Raw genomic sequence first — 16,420 nt, forward strand, 5'->3', positions numbered from 1 at the left:
TTAGCCGAGCGGCACGGCACAACTAAACTTCATAGTGACACAAAGACAAGACAAGGAATTTATGTGGTATTAAAAAGGTGTTGGGAATATGTATCGAATTAAAACGTAATGAAGCTTATGAACTGATTGTCTTTCAATTTGGCAGACAGATGATGATTGATGGATGGATATATATATATATATCAATCATCAATATGCATGATATAATAAACAAACAAGGTGCAGGTGTTTGGGCTGGTGTGCATACAGTATACGCCCTGCACCGTCAATGAGCATGACTCCATCCCGCTCTCCGCCAGCTCTCTCCCTCTCTCGCTCTCCCTCTCCAGCCCTCCACCTTCTTTTTCCTGAATGAAATCGTACGCCGCTCGGCGCTATAAATAGAACGGGGTCGTTGACGTCACAATGCATCGCATCCACGTCGTCGTCGGCCCGCGTGCAGCGCGCCTGCAGATGATCTCGCAGCTTGACTCCTCTCTCACGCTCTCTCTCTCTCTCTCACTCTCTCTCTCACGCTCTCTCTCTCTCTGTCCCTTATCCTCTCCCTCTCTCCATCGCTGTCTCTCATCCTCGCGCTCTCTCTCGCTTCTCCTCCCTCCCTCCCTCCCTCCCTCCCTCCCTCCCTCGCTCTGCTCGTCTTTCCAGCCCCTGTAAGAGCAGGATGTCTGGCTGGTGGAAGGACAGAGTTGCTACACGCCAGATAGTATTCAACCACCGCTGAAGACCAGGGCGCGGATTAACTGCTCCACGAGCCGGACGCTGTGTGGCTGTAACCACACTATGACGGCATGATCCTGCCCAGATAGCGTCGCGTATAGCGTTGTTGTAGTGTTTTGTGTGTGTGTGTGTGTGTGTGTGTGTGTGTGTGTGTGTGTGTGTGTGTGTTTGCGTGTGTGTGTGTGTGCGTGTGTATGTGTGTGAGTGTATGTGTGTGCAGCCGTCCGTGCTCGTGTCAAGAGGTTACTTTTGCACACTTACTTTGAAGTGTTGACTGCAGGTTTTTGCTTTTTTCCCTCGGGTTTGGCGGACCTACCTTGCTCGGTGGAAACGGTAGGCTTAACATTTACTCCTTTACACCTCGGTGCCGCACCTGAGTGGAGAGAACAAAGGCGAAGGGGTGGTGTCCGTGAAGCCAGAGTATAGGCTTCTGTTAAAGTGTGACCGTTATTGCTTACAATAGAGTTACATCAGTCACATCGGATCATATTGAATGCATATTGTATATTGTAGTAGCAGGCTACTTACAGTTTGGCACTGAGCTGCCATGCATTCTAAAAGTGTGCATGACTCAAACACCTGGATGTATTGCAACATTGCCTCCGTATTGACGGAAAAGTTCCGGTGGAAGCAGCTGTGCCCTTTTATAGAACGATGCTGTGACGTCGATCAAAGGTCAAGCAGTTGACGTCAGAATTAACATAATCCCAAAATAATAAATAATGCTTTGTGACGGTTGTGACGGTTTAATTGTTTTGCGTATTGTGGTGTGTTTCATGCCATTTTTTCCGACAGCACTTTGTAAAAGCCATGTCTTAATCTTCCTTAAATCTAAAATCCCTATCACTGTCCGCCTGGTGAATATATATGCCCGCATAACAAGCCGGTTGACAGGTCCACGTCCCGCGAGGCATGGCATGGTTTCCTGTTTCTCAGGGCAACTGCTCCACCTAAATGTTGAACGTTACATCACAACATCCCACCTCGTCGGCTCAGCCTGGTGTTCCCATCAGCTGAGTGCTGCAGGAATAACTTCCTGACTAGAGTGGTCGCGATGCAACACATAAAACGTCACTCCTTTCCACTTAACGCTTATCTCTGAGGATTAAAAGGTGATATAACAAGAATGGTGCATTTTAACGAGGAAGGCATACTGTACTGGCTTGTCAGTTTTTTTTAGAATAAAGTCTGTGTGTGTGTGTGTGTGTGTGTGTGTGTGTGTGTGTGTGTGCCTGCGTGTGTGTGTGTGTGGGGGGGGTGTTTGTGTGTGTGTGTGTGTGTGTGTGTGTGTGTGTATGTGTGTGTTTTCCCAACAACGTAAAAAGATAAACACTTACAAATGGGTCAACATTTCCATTGCAGAAAACGATAACTTCTTAGCATGAGTTCCTGATTGCGAGGTGACTAATGTAGAGATGGACCGTGAATCGGGTGGGTAGCGGAAGCCAGTGATTATTGCCTACACACCTCCACTCCTTCCCCCCCGTTCCTCATCGTTCATGCCCATGCTGAAGAGGATCCATCTGCAGTGAATCCATGGTGCTGTTCCAGTGAACCATATCCATGCAAAAGTGTAGAGGCCATTTTTCGCCAGCATGTTGTGTGTTCGTCGGGGAATTGAATTACATCTTGATCAGGCTCTGCTGACTTCATAATGTACTGCGCTAGTTTGCACTGTTTTGGTTTTACTCATGGTCATATCTCCCTTTGCGTTCTGTATTTTCAGAACGCAAAGGAGACATTTTCATGTTTTGGTTTCCGTCCCCCTGTTGTTCATAAGGCGTTACCTTCCACTTGCACAACGGTGCTTTGGTTGTTACGTCAGTAGTATTCCTTTAGAAGATGCACCGGTGAGTGACCAGGAGTGGGTGTTTGGGCAAGTTGGTCTGCGGGCCTCAGATATAACGGGGGCTAATTCGGGCACAGGGAGGGCAGAACAGACAGACAGCCGGACAGTTAGTCAGCATACGGTGACGTTGCATCACACAGACAGCAGAGATAAGACAGACCAAGGTTAACGCGGCACTGAAAGAATGACCTCGCCAGGAAGAGGAGTTCTGCTTCAGAAAAGGGATCAGCTGTATATATGGGTGTCAACCATCTGGATTTGGGTAATAAACAGGTGTAAACACAGGTGTCAAACAAATGAGCTGGCTCTGGCTTGATTTGTGATCAAAATCAAGGCATTAACCTACAGATGTCGGCCTCTGGCCCTGGTTAAATTGCTGTTATTTGTCACCATCAGTATATAGATAGAGTAGTTGTTAGCAGTGCCCTGCAGTAGACAATGAAATGAGACAATAAGTAGACAATAAGTGGGAAAGATGGGACATGATCAGATGTATGTCAGCACAGCAAATACCCCTGTCTTCAAAGCTGCAATCAGCCTGACTCGGTTTTGATTACGATGTGTTTTGATTGAGTCTCTTGATTCTCATGCATTGGCCAAACAAATACGTGAGAAACACGAGACTGAATCAAAACACGATTTCATCAAAACAGAGCTGGCTGAGCATAACTTGCTGATTGCAGCTTCAGGATAACAACTGACGCACCAATGGCTGAAAGACCCTTCAACAGTTGAAGTGGTCCTTATAGACCTTCCATCCTGCAGGTCATGTCGCTCTGACGACTGCATGCTGCAATATAGTATGGCCTAAGGCTTCTCTGTAAAGCCGTCAGGGGCTTCTTGTGGCACTTACTGGCACAGACTTTGTAACATCATATACAAAGAATAGAAAAAGAAAACAGATTCATATTACCCTTGAGCCTGGAATGGGTCAGATGAGGTGCGTGTGTTTGTGTGTGTGTGTGTGTGTGTGTGTGTGTGTGTGTGTGTGTGTGTGACAGATATCAACCTTGTTAATGTGAAATGTGTCTATGTAATCAGAGCCGTGTAGCACCAGAATAAGATAATAGCTTTCAAATAATGGCTTCCTGGCACGGGGCTATTAAAGGAGAGCAAATACCTCAATAAGCACAACATACAGAATCGATGCTTGGGATTTTGGTGCGTTTTGAGGATCCACACAAATCATTCTGGCACAAAAACATTTACGCATGCGCTGACACTCTGAAACCATAAAGTCATATTCCAGGGGTTATACTGCGGTCATTCTTCTGGGTAACTGGGAGTGTACTTGTAATTATAAAATGATAATGATAATAGTGGGCCTGTGATGTTGGCTATGGACTCTTATGCAGGATTATGACTTATAAAGGATTATTACTTATAATAATAACTCATTAAGTCATAATTTTAGGAAGAAATGTTAAAATTTTGAGTGATGTGGTCGAAATAGGACCCATCATCAGTTGAGCTATATGCTAACTGCTGTGTCTCCTCCCCCTGAAGTTTCCCCTCGAGGTAGATGATGGACTACGAGCGACCCAACGTGGAGACCATCAAGTGTGTGGTGGTGGGGGACAACGCCGTGGGGAAGACCCGGCTCATCTGTGCCCGGGCCTGCAACACCACCCTCACCCAGTACCAGCTGCTGGCCACACACGTCCCCACCGTCTGGGCCATCGACCAGTACCGCGTCTGCCAGGAGGTACTACTACTAATGCATGTGGGCTTAAAGGTCCCATATTATACCACAAGGTGTGAGTGTGATTAGCCATTACAAGTCGTTTTGAAAAATCTGCCTCTTCCTGTTTTTTAGTGACATCACAAGTGGGTGTGTCCACCTAGATGTGTGCTGGATAGATCAGTCTACCAGCCTACCCAGTGGACTGCAGCAAACGTTGCTCATCCATCCTTCATACATCTAGGTGGCACGCCCACTTTTGATGTCAGAAGAGGCAGATTTCCAAAACGGCTTGTAATGGCCAAATTAGACTCCCACCTGGTGGCATAATATGTCACCTTTCAGAGAGGCGGGTGCCGTGGTGGTGTTAGAAGTGGTTTTGGGCTACCCCTACAGGTTGGAGGACTCTTTAACCCTGTGGAACTGTCGGTTACAAGTGTGTAGAGACATCATTATTGTCTCTTCATTTTCATCCATTGATGTACAATCTGGGTCTATAAATATATACTAAGTGGTCGAAATAATCATACTTTGTGTCAACGGTATTGATGCCCCCCTAATGGATGGCAAGCCATTCATGGATGAGGTGGTGGGTGGCAATACTTCAGTCTTTATAGAGATTGACCGACCAGGGTGATCTATAGTTGAGTCATCTCACCCGTCATCCGTCTGGGTCTGATGCTGAATCCGCTATGACTCCACTATTATGTACCGGACATCATTGTGTGTGTCTGTGATGGTTTCTCCCCCAGGTCCTGGAGCGATCCAGAGATGTGGTGGACGAGGTCAGTGTTTCTCTACGGCTGTGGGACACATTTGGAGATCACCACAAAGACAGGCGCTTTGCTTACGGCCGGTACGACACATGGTGGTTTGTATGGATGTGTGATTGTGTGTGTCCGTGTATAGACTAGAGCAGTTGGAGCACGTCTATACTTTATGTTTTCGATGTCCATCTTCTCAGAAGCATCAAATAACACAGGAAGGGAGCCTATAGCCTGGCCTCAGATCCAACACCACCAAGCAGTTACTGCAGCTTTCAGCGTTCAGTGAACACATACTGCAGGACATTATTGAGATTTACTCTTGGCTTTCTGCCTCCCACTCCTACTGCAAGCCTCTCATTCTTGCGCTCTACTCTTAAGGTACTTAAGGCCATCTGATTGAATGCTGTGGTCAGCCAAGCCTCCTAAAGCCTTGTTCGAGGCGCCAACCTACATAAATGAAATAAGAAACATCACATTGCCAAACTTGTGTTTCGTAACAGTGTTCTCGTGAGAATCCGATTTGACTTTCCCAGGACTCTCCGCAAACAATCCCAAAGCCCCTGCCTTTAAAAACGCCTCTCTGCTCCGTTTACTGACTTACGTGCCGGAGCACAACCTACATTCTCTCGGGCCGGCGCAGTAGATCTGCTTCTGCGAGGGCATCAATTCTTGCCCGTCCTGTTTCTTTCTTGTTTACTCCTCGCTAAGTGACTAGTTGGCCCCGTTTCCTGTCCTCCCTCAGCCTCTTACCGTTATTCTCTGGGGTCACCTGCGCAACCATCCAACCCGTGTCAGCAGATCGCCAGGACGACCGTCATATCAAAGACTTCCCGGCACAAAATACCCACTTTTTTTTTTCATGTAGTCCTATGTAATACAGTCAAACAGAACATTCTATAACATCTCCATATCAGTGAATATCTCTTAGACGTTAAAACAACTTTTTGACTTCTAGCCAGCCAGAGAGCCTACAACCGTAGAAGAAAAGTGTTATGGTGATTTAACGGAACTTGTCAGTTGACCGTAATCCAAACCCACATTTCCCCTTCAGACCTCTGTACATTTGCCGCACAGTATTAGCGTTACGTAACACAGAGTTCAGACTCCCTAATGCCTTCTGGCAGAGACTGGACCAAAGCCACTCAGCTTTAATGTCGCTCCGATGGCCAAGGTTAAAAAGAGTCTTTGCCAGATCTTTCGATAGAAATGCAGATATTGGTGAAGCCCTGAAACTTGGGAGTTGAGGCACTTTTGTTGCTTGTTTCTGTGTTCATCACCTTTCACTTTATCCTTTACTATAGCATGAGATAGCCTTCAAACGGCTGAACTAAATACAGTTTTCCAGAAGGTTATCCACAAATACATGGGTTGTTTTGATTGAGTGATCTAGAGCACTCAGGTTTAAAGTACAACACTTTCATCGCTATCAAAGCGTTATAAGATAAGAGATCGATGGCTTTTGGCTCGCTCTGATGCACCTCTGTCTGTCTGCAAAGCCATGATGAACGGACTTCTGCACGGTTGTCCCTTCATCCTGTTCACTTCTCTGTCCAGCTCGGTGGTCGCATTTCAGATGGATGTGTGCTCCTAGCTTGCTTCTTGCTCTCTATTGCTTCAAATAGTACACTACTTCAAAATAGATGGCCGGGTTTCAGGATTGACACTCTAGTGGACTGTAAAATGTTAACTCTTATCTTAATCTTTATACTGTTTCTGGAATGTATTCATTGTAAAGGTTTGTGCTGTTAATCTAAAACGAATCAATTATGAACGGTCGTTTTAAAAATAATTTAAGCAGTCGTGCACTTTCTCAAAGTACACACACACTCGCGCACACACAGCCACTACCAGACACACAGGCACGAACACACACACACAAATATACACACATCATATGTATGCATGTTATTTTGTCATATTTGTCCCAATGTCCCCCTCCTACTCACTTGGCGATACCTCTCTCTCTCTCTCTCTCTCTCTCTCTCTCTCTCTCTCTCTCTCTCTCTCTCTCTCTCCGTCCGTCCGTCTCTGTCCTATTCCAGGTCAGATGTGGTGGTGCTCTGCTTCTCCATAGCCAACCCTCACTCCCTGCACCACGTGAAGACCATGTGGTCCATGGAGATAAAGCACTTCTGCCCGCGGACCCCCGTCATCCTGGTGGGCTGCCAGCTGGACCTGCGATACGCTGACCTAGAGGCTGTGAACCGGGCTAGAAGACCAATGGCCAGGTACAACCTCACACAACGAGAAAGAAGAATACATTGGATCTGAGGCGCCCCTGATTCTGGGCATCCTTAATCCTTAGTATGTGAACGGACGGGTCATTTTATGCCACAAGCAATTAAGCTTTCTCCCATTTCTATTAGAGAACCCAGGTGTGTTCTTGAATGAAACTCTCGATGCAGGGTTTGATGCTGCGCTTGCTTGTCGACATGCTGAGCATTATATTGGAACAGAAAGGATGGTGATGGTAAATGGACATTTATAAAGCACTATTGTTACATATGGCCATTCTATGATTTTTATAATTAGTGCCTTCATAATCATCCATTTATACACACATTCATGCGACCAATCATGTCAGCCATGCAAGGCAACAGCCAGCTGTTCGGTAGCAGTTAGGGTTTAGGTCTCTGTCCTCTCGTCTTGTCTCTTGACACTTGTCTCTTGACACACAGCGAAGAAAAGCAGGGTATCAAACCAGCAACCTTCCCTTTGCCAGATGACCTGCTGTACCTCCTGAGCTACCATTGTTACAATGGCAATTAAACAATCTGAAATAAACAAAGAATATTACATTCTTTAATTTGACGGTTTGCCCTCGACCTTGCCTGTCTTCATAGGCCTATAAAACAGGGAGACATCTTGCCTCCGGAAAGCGGCCGAGAGGTGGCCAAGGAGCTGGGGATCCCCTACTACGAGACCAGTGTCTTCGACCAGTTTGGCATCAAGGACATCTTTGACAACGCCATACGAGCCGCTCTCATCTCACGGCGCCACCTGCAGTTCTGGAAGTCTCACTTGCGCAAGGTACATCACGTACACAGTACAAAATGTTATAAAATACAAAATGCTTGAAAACACTTTTAGATCATTTCCATTATCATTATTTTTTAAATATACAGTCCTTATTTTACTATTCTTTCTACATCTTTACGACAACTTCACCCAGAACTCAAAAGCCTGTTAAGTTTTTGGACAGCTTGTTATTAAGCATTGTCAATGAGATTGTGCCCTCTGCCCTTCCTTGTATCAGGTCCAGAAGCCCCTCCTCCAGGCCCCCTTCCTCCCCCCAAAAGCCCCTCCCCCGCTCATCAAGATCCCTGAGGTGGTCCCCAGGAGCCGGGCTCGGGGGGCCCGCGTCCTGCTGGACAGCCCGCTGTGTGCCGATGTCCTGTTTGTCCTGCAAGACCACACCCAGCTCTTTGCCCACAAGATCTACCTGTCCACGTCCTCGTCCAAGTTCTATGATCTCTTTCAGGTGTGTTGATGTATCTTATTGCATGACTTTAGAAGCCCTTGCCGTTTTGGCAATGGCAATGAACCAAAGAACAAAAATAAAGAAAGATATTCTTAGGATGGTCTTAAATGTTTGCAACCTGATAGGCAGAATCAATCAATTCTTGATGGGTGATTTAACCCTGGTAACCGTATACTTGGACCGGAATGAACCCTGTGGGGTCGTTTCAGATGGACTTCTCGGACGAGTCCCAGTGTCTGGTGGTCACAGAGAGACACGGCAGGGACCATCTCATGAGGACGCTCAGTCTGGACACGGAGGAGGAGGTGGCCGTGCTGCCCAATCTGTCCCCCTGCTCACTGAGGGCTTCCAAGGTAAGCCTGGAGTCTACAATATCATTGAGGGCTTCCAAGGTAAGCCTGGAGTCTACAATATCACTGAGGGCTTCCAAGGTAATCCTGGAGTCCAACTTCCCCTTGAATTTTTATGGAAACAGCGGTGATGTTGCAGGTTCTCCTTCAAGGTAACACATCTTTCAGCTTTGTTCACCAGTGATGGATACATCCTTCTGTTGCAGAGCGACGGCACCTTGCGGATGATGAGTTTCAGCGGGAAACACCGGCGCACCAAGCTGTCCCTGGCCTCATGGAGCAAGGCCTTCTACAGCATCCACAAGGAGAACATACCAAACCCTGTCACAGACACCCTGGCCCCCATGACCGTGGTCAAGATGGACTATTCCATTCAGCTTGGCCCATTCAGTGCAGTGCTGAGGTGTGTTTTCTTTAACCGATAGTTTTGACGGCTCATTTTTATAGTGTCTATAGGGAAAGCTTAGGCCTTTTTGCAAACACATCTAAAACGTCGTTAGAAGAACTCCATCAACAGCCATTTCGGCATAGAAGTTGTGATTCGGCCAGGATGGCTGAGAGTTACAGTAAACTCAGGGGTCTGGATAATGGAACTTTATGGAAGACCCACACAACAACCAAGTTTAAGTTCGGTGGATGAATGATGAGGCATTGACGTTGAGCTGGATCTCTTGCAAACAATACAGAGATCTACATTTAATGTGACACATAAGACCGCTGTCAACAGCGACCACTTGAATCACCCATAACACCCGGCGCTCTTCACACACCAACAGGTTTCTGTACACGGGGGAGCTGGACGAGAAAGAGAGGGACCTGATGAAGATCGCCCAGATCGCGGAGGTCCTGGAGGTGTTTGACCTGAGGATGATGGTTGAGAACATCATGAACAAAGAGGCCTTCATGAACCAAGAGATCACCAAGGCGTTCCATGTCCGCAAGGCCAACCGCATCAAGGAGTGCCTGGCCAAGAACACATTCACAGGTTTGTCGGTTCTGGCGTTGTCTTTGGGAAACAGCAGAGTCGAGAAATCAAGTCCAGAAGTCAGCCAAAATGACAGGATTAGCAGGAACCTTAATTCAATTTATTTATGAAGCACTTTTCATAGTGCGGCAATCTCAAAGTGCTGTACAGACCTCATAGAGAACATGCAACAAACGAAATGCCTCCATATCTGTGTCTTCTTTAGGCCTTGACTGTTTGATTGTTTCTTTCTGGGCCAACCGCTCACAGATGTCACGTTTCGATTGGACGACGGCACCATCAGTGCCCATAAGCCCTTGCTGATTGCAAGCTGTGATTGGATGGCTGTGTTATTCGGAGGGTCCTTCATGGAAAGCTGCAACAATGAGGTAGGAACATTAAGTACTTTCAGGGTAGTTCATATATATGTGTAGTACTTTTCAGTCGTTTCATTTGTTTTAGCATTTAAGGGTGGTAAGCCAAATGTAAGCCGTTTTCTTCAGGATCGTGATTTATTGTTGTTTTATAAAATGAAGAGCAGATCATGTTCAGTAATAATTATCACCAAAAAGCCTTTTAGTGTTTATGGTGGCAACTTAACAGATGTTTGTGAATGGAATGGATGAATATCCAAACAGCCATACCAATGGAAAGATGCAAAACAAGCTAACCAATTAATGGAAATGACTTGTGTTGGCTCAGCTACATGGTTGAGAGGAGAGCTGTTAAAGTTTTAGTGCTTGTGTTGTCATGTCTTTATGCTCTCAAACCCTTTCTCCTCAGTCTTCTGTTAATTTCCGCTCATTAAAAAATTGTATGACCATTTTGTGAACCATACAATCTCATCACATCATCCTAAAAGCCATCCTTTATTTGCCATGCATCAAAAAAGTATGTCCGTATCTGTGAAAAGTAGACGATTGTGTGCAAGTACAACCCCCCTTCATCCAATCCTGTGTGTTCAGGTGGTGTTCCCGAACACCAGCCGCGTGTGCATGCAGTCGGTGCTGGAGTACCTATACACAGACAGCCTGTCCCCCGGACCAGAGCTGGACCCCATGGAGCTGACCGCCCTGGCCAACAGACTGTGCCTTCCTCGACTCACGGCGCTCACAGGTAGAATATGGGCTGTCCCCTGCTGTCAGACGCATGTTGCCGCTAAGAATGAGTCACCGCCCCTGGTATACTCGAAACAAAGGAAGGTTGGAGTGTTCAGGCAGACAAAATGGCAGGTCTGCGACCATTTCAGTGGCGGCATGGGGCCGAGTTTGAATCACCGTGTTCGACTTCAGTTTCGACAGCTGACGCAAACAACTCTGAGCCTTTATCCTCTTTGACCTATTTTCTATCTTGCTACAAAGTAACTGTAATAACAAAAAGCAACGTTCTAAATCTATGCACACACATAGTGTGAATGTGTTTGTGTGTATGTGTGTGTGTGTGTTTCCAACCTGCCCAACTGTCATTCCCTACATTTTGGAGTGTGGGCGTGCACCTGCCTTCTGAGCTTATGAAACACTCGAGTTGATGATTAATGTATGAGAAAAAAACTGACGTCATCTCTTTCCATCTCTGTCTCACTTTCCCTACCCGACCCCTCCCTCACTCACTCCCTCCCCTCTCCTCATCTCGCTCCTCCTCCTCTGTCCCCTCCTGCTCTCTCTCTCTCTCTCTTTTTTCCTTTTATCTCTCTTGATTTCACTCGTCTTTCCCTCATCTGCATTTTGTGTCTTTATTTAAATTTTCAATCGTCATCGCTCACTCTCTCTCTCTCTCTCTCTCTCTCTCTCTCTCACACACACCATGGTCCACCAGAACAATACACAGTCACTGAGCTGAGCAGAGCTGCCAGAGCAGGACAGGATGTTGATGGAGATGTGCTCACCTATCTTGAGCTGGCTCAGGTAAGCTTCATGTCCTACAACACTTTTCCTTTCCATCTCAAGCTGATCTGGGAACAATGCTGGAACAACCGGCTCATCTGAGGTGGACCTGTGTTGCCTCTGGGGCTGAATTCATCAAGGTTTATATATTCATTACTCACCTCCATAAGCTTTGACGAAGCTTTGAAGATTACAAGTTCCGGAGAAGTTGGCCCACTTATATGAAGCTAATACCCCTGATATACTTTAAATAGGCATGTTCACGCAGACGATATGGCAGGTTTGAGACAGAATCGAAGCGTTGCATTGTGCTTCGATATGCGCAGCCTTGTGCAGGATCTCCTCAGCCCAAACCAAACTAGTAAGACTTTTCTCCCACACCCCCCTGTACATTGCTATCTGCAAATTGACCCACCATACCATGAGAATGATCGTGTTTGTTTACCTATATAGTACTTACGACAGCTGTCTGACAGCCTTTTGGGTTTGCCGATTTCAGAGCTTTAGAACTAAAGCTTTAAGCTTCCGACAGCATGCAGAGGCTGACCCAGAGTCTATGCTTAGACGTGTTGTTGTATTCTCTTTAACTGACAGCTCTGCCTCTCAGCGATTGTTGACGTCTTTACAGAGATTGGCCCGGTTTGGTTTCGGAGTTACCTCAAGATTTATTTTTTGCCTGTTTTGTTTCATTGACATTTCTTCTGTCTCTTTTTCCAGTTTCACAATGCAAGCCAACTTGCAGTCTGGTGCTTACACCACATATGCACCCATTACAACAGCGTGTGCGCAAACTACCGCAAAGAGATCAAGTCCAAGTCTCAAGGTAAGCCCGCTCTCAAGTCAAGTCCATTTTAATGTCTATCCCTTTATCCAAATTAGTCTCAAAGGGCTTAACCGATCATATTATCTGACACCCCTTAACCCTTAACCCTAAGCTAAATCCATCTACTCTAAATCTAATATTAACAAAGAAACCATGAGAATGATCCCAGACAAGGGATCTCTCCTTCCAGAGATGGTATGGAGCTCAGACATATTGCTAACATAACAAGCAATAACTGAACTCAAGTAAACACAATGTACGTTTTCTACATGTTATTGTACACATTGCCTGGAGCCCACATAGTGTTTGGACCTAATCGGTTTCAGCCGCTGTTTCTCCAGAGAACCAGCAGTACTTTGAGCGGCACCGCTGGCCGCCCGTGTGGTACCTGAAGGAGGAGGATCACTACCAGCGCGCCAGGAAGGAGCGGGAGAAGGAGGATCTGGTGGCCAACAAGCACCAGCACCGCCGCCGATGGTGCTTCTGGAGCACCTCGCCCACTGTGGCCTAACCGCTGGGACCAGGAAGTACCTTCAGGGTCAAAGGGCAAGGGTCAGGGCGGGGGACAGACAAATAGGTGACACAGGGGTGTCTGCAATGGTTATTTGATTTTTAAGCTCCACGTTTCTCCAATTCTTTTCCTTATGGTTCCCTCCCTACTGTAACGTGTTCAGGTATAAAATCCTCTCCTCAGCGGTCAAAAGACGGTTGCACCAAAACATTTTCAGTGGACAGAACAGCAAAACAAAACTAAAACTGTGAGACCGATCCTCTCGCCTTTCTAACTAAACTACAACAGTCCCTCCAGCATGCCACCATCACTCCCCTCCTGGTTAAAAGCACAACTACTTTGGAGTAAAACCATCTACAAAAAGGAGTTTAAGATGTACTAGATATTTACTTTGCTTACTAACAGTGGCTTTCTTAAAACGTCACCTTGTTGTTGATTGTGTAGTATTTAATACTTCCTCGCTGGGGGAATCTCCCAAGCCAAACCCAGGTCGGGCTTAGTCAGGTTTCTGTTGATTTATTCAAGCATTGGAATTGTACTTATCGGAGGGTTTCTATCATGTGATCTGAATTTCCTTAAAATAAGATCAAGGTGGCAATCTTGGTGCTTCTTGACCAAACATTTTAGAATAATGAAGCCTTGAGTTGTTATAACTACTGGGGTTATTCTAGTACTGTACCGGAGCAAAGTGTCTCTAGTAGCTGCACACCAAACACCATCCCTGGTTCTCCTGATGTTTCGTCCATGTTTTGGGATGTGTGGACAGTACCTATCCGTCTCGCAACCGTACCATCACACTCAAAGTAACCGAAAGCACCCAATAGTGCGTCACCACTTGAAAATTAGAAGTTCCCAGGTCTACCATAGAAGTAAGTTCCTTTCACATCACTATTAAAGCCCTACCGTTGTGTGACCTTTAGGGAATTAACAGTCTACATGAACACACAGCTAGCTGCACATCGTGAATACTTTACACTGATGATACAATCACCACTGACTCCTAAATGTGTGGAAACTACGGCAAAATCCTTCAGGCTAGTGCATGTTTCGACACACCTGTTCACTGAATGAAGACAAGGCATTCAAATAGTTTGGAGCTTATTTTCCGCTTGCTTACACGTATATACTGTGAACACACTCTTTATCAGCATTAAAATATGCAAGCAGCTCTTTACAAACACTTTTTGTGTCAATAATTTGGTCTATAAATTCTGATGTTTTTCTATTTGCCAACCCCCAAAAAAAAGAATCAGGCCATAAACATACGGCTTAGTACACTAGCCTTAAAGGTGCTCTCGGTAAGATTTAAGAACTATTCGCCATGAACTGTTAACACCAGAGAACACCAGAGAAACAGAATGTAAACGGGCGGGATAAGGCCAGCCTCTTGAGGCTAGGCCTGGTGGGCCACGCCTCCAGCGCTGTGTTTATCAGTAGAAGGGCTTAGCCGCTATCAGGATCAGCTGTTCAGGGTTTAACTCAAAACAGGCCCAGCCTACATAACAACACAACGGACACTAGCAGCCTGTAGACACGACTGCTGAGATGCACGCCCCTCCACTGCACGCACACACACACGCATACACACGCACACGTAGATATGCGCACGCACACACACACACACACACATTCCCACATCTATGACATCTTACACTATTAAATACTCTACTCAAGACTTAAATGGCATAATTACCAATAATTACGAAGGCAAAGCTTAAATATTCATTTGCAATAAGCGTAAAGGAAATACTTACTGTGAGTGTGCGCTTTGAAAGCTCAGACTTTACAAAGCTCATCTTTCCATCTGTATAGCTCACCGTAGTATTCACCATAGTTTCTTATAAACTTACAAAATGACTACTACTAAATGTAATGTTTACCAGTTACATACTGTATATGTAACTGAAACATATGTGTATGTATATCTTTAACCAGTCGGAGGATGGATGTATGGATAGAGGGGAAAGGGGAAGAAAGGGGAATTAAGTAGGGTAGACGCCGTATTCTGGACAGAACTGCTCTTTGACCTCGTACATGGTCCTTCCACTGGACAGCTTGGAGGCTATATGTGTATGTGCTGGCTATAGATGTGTGGCTATATAGTTGGATTGTGTATGTTACTCTACGCTATAATAAGAACATTGAAGGAACAGCGAGCCCTGTGTTGGATCCGCTCGGTGAAGCCAAATTCAAGTGTATGTCTTGTAGTTATGGAATTATGCGATTATGGAAACTGTAATACATTGCTATGCAATGTGTTGGGGTTTGATTCGATGTTAGCACAGTTGCGCTACATGTTGTACACTATATATACAAGAGAGTCCATTATTTAGATCATTCTAGAAATAATTTCTAAAAAAGAATGTTTATTTATAAAATATTTATCACATATTATATATCATATATATCTAATGAATTGTCATTATCTAGTCTACATTTTAAGGCTACTAGCTGACATCTTTGCTGTTACATATTTGTAGTTGTGTCTAGTGTGTCAACAACCTATTGACATTAGAAGTGTTATTTTACTGGTATGAAGCAATTTTTCCTGACAATATGGTGGGGCGGGGAATGAAATGTTGGTTGATTCTACTTTCCACTCTGTCTTTGGCTTTTAGGAGCTAATGGAGACTGTAGCTTAACAAACCAACCTGGCGAAGAGGCAGAAAGACATGAAAGTCCAATATTTCGGTCCCCTCTAAAAATGACAGATATGTTGTTTTTAGAGGTCTATTATGATATTGTGCGGGTGCATCAGGTTGATACAATCGGTCAAGTGAAGGAGGATAAAACTGAATGTCTGAATGTGTGTCCTTGTAATAAGTAGCACCAAGCCACCAACCTCAAGGTGTCTTTAGCAGACATTAATGTAACTAATAATATGCTTAAGGGTATAGTTACATGCTGAAGGAGCCGCAGCATCAGAACTGATATGGCTGCCCTAGGGGACACATGAGACCAGCTGCTGTCTAGCACCCCCATCTGCGTCTAACACACTTGAAAACACCCTCACTGGCTTACAGATTTGATACTTGAACCAAACATCATGAACAACTGCAGTATGCACTTCACTTCTGTTAGTTTTTGTTCCAACCAAGCAATCAATAAATGTAACATGAAATGTGTTGTAACCATAAGCTGTAATGGTTACGCTCTTGGGGGTCACTCAACCTTCTATCCGACAAGGTTTCGCAGATTTTTGCCAGAAGGGCAAAAATGAAACAAGACTAATTGGAGTATGTTGCAATTAAAAAGTGCATATTAGTAGGATAGAAGTGAAGTCACCCCTGTGATATTTGAATGTGGACGGGGCGCAAGATTGTAGACACAGAGAATATTTTAATGATCCTTGCTTCTCGACTTGATAGCTGTAGATTATATCACCCGTGGTTCT

At 45.3% G+C, this 16,420-nt stretch overlaps 1 protein-coding gene across 1 annotated transcript; it reads left to right on the forward strand.

Moving 5' to 3' along the window:
* The first annotated feature begins 836 nt into the window (after positions 1 to 836).
* rhobtb1 (Rho related BTB domain containing 1) lies at positions 837 to 14,977 on the forward strand. The gene is made up of 14 exons (XM_079756654.1): positions 837 to 1,050; positions 4,073 to 4,271; positions 5,000 to 5,103; positions 7,057 to 7,242; positions 7,858 to 8,044; positions 8,271 to 8,495; positions 8,705 to 8,848; positions 9,052 to 9,248; positions 9,622 to 9,830; positions 10,080 to 10,198; positions 10,775 to 10,925; positions 11,625 to 11,713; positions 12,410 to 12,515; positions 12,857 to 14,977. Exons 2-14 carry the CDS (start codon positions 4,089 to 4,091, stop codon positions 13,024 to 13,026), a joined length of 2,070 nt encoding a protein of 689 aa, XP_079612780.1. The 5' UTR covers positions 837 to 1,050; positions 4,073 to 4,088; the 3' UTR covers positions 13,027 to 14,977.
* Positions 14,978 to 16,420: the final 1,443 nt, after the last annotated feature.

The sequence above is a fragment of the Pollachius pollachius genome, assembly GCF_949987615.1.
Source record: "Pollachius pollachius genome assembly, chromosome: 19".
Classification (NCBI taxonomy): domain Eukaryota; kingdom Metazoa; phylum Chordata; class Actinopteri; order Gadiformes; family Gadidae; genus Pollachius; species Pollachius pollachius.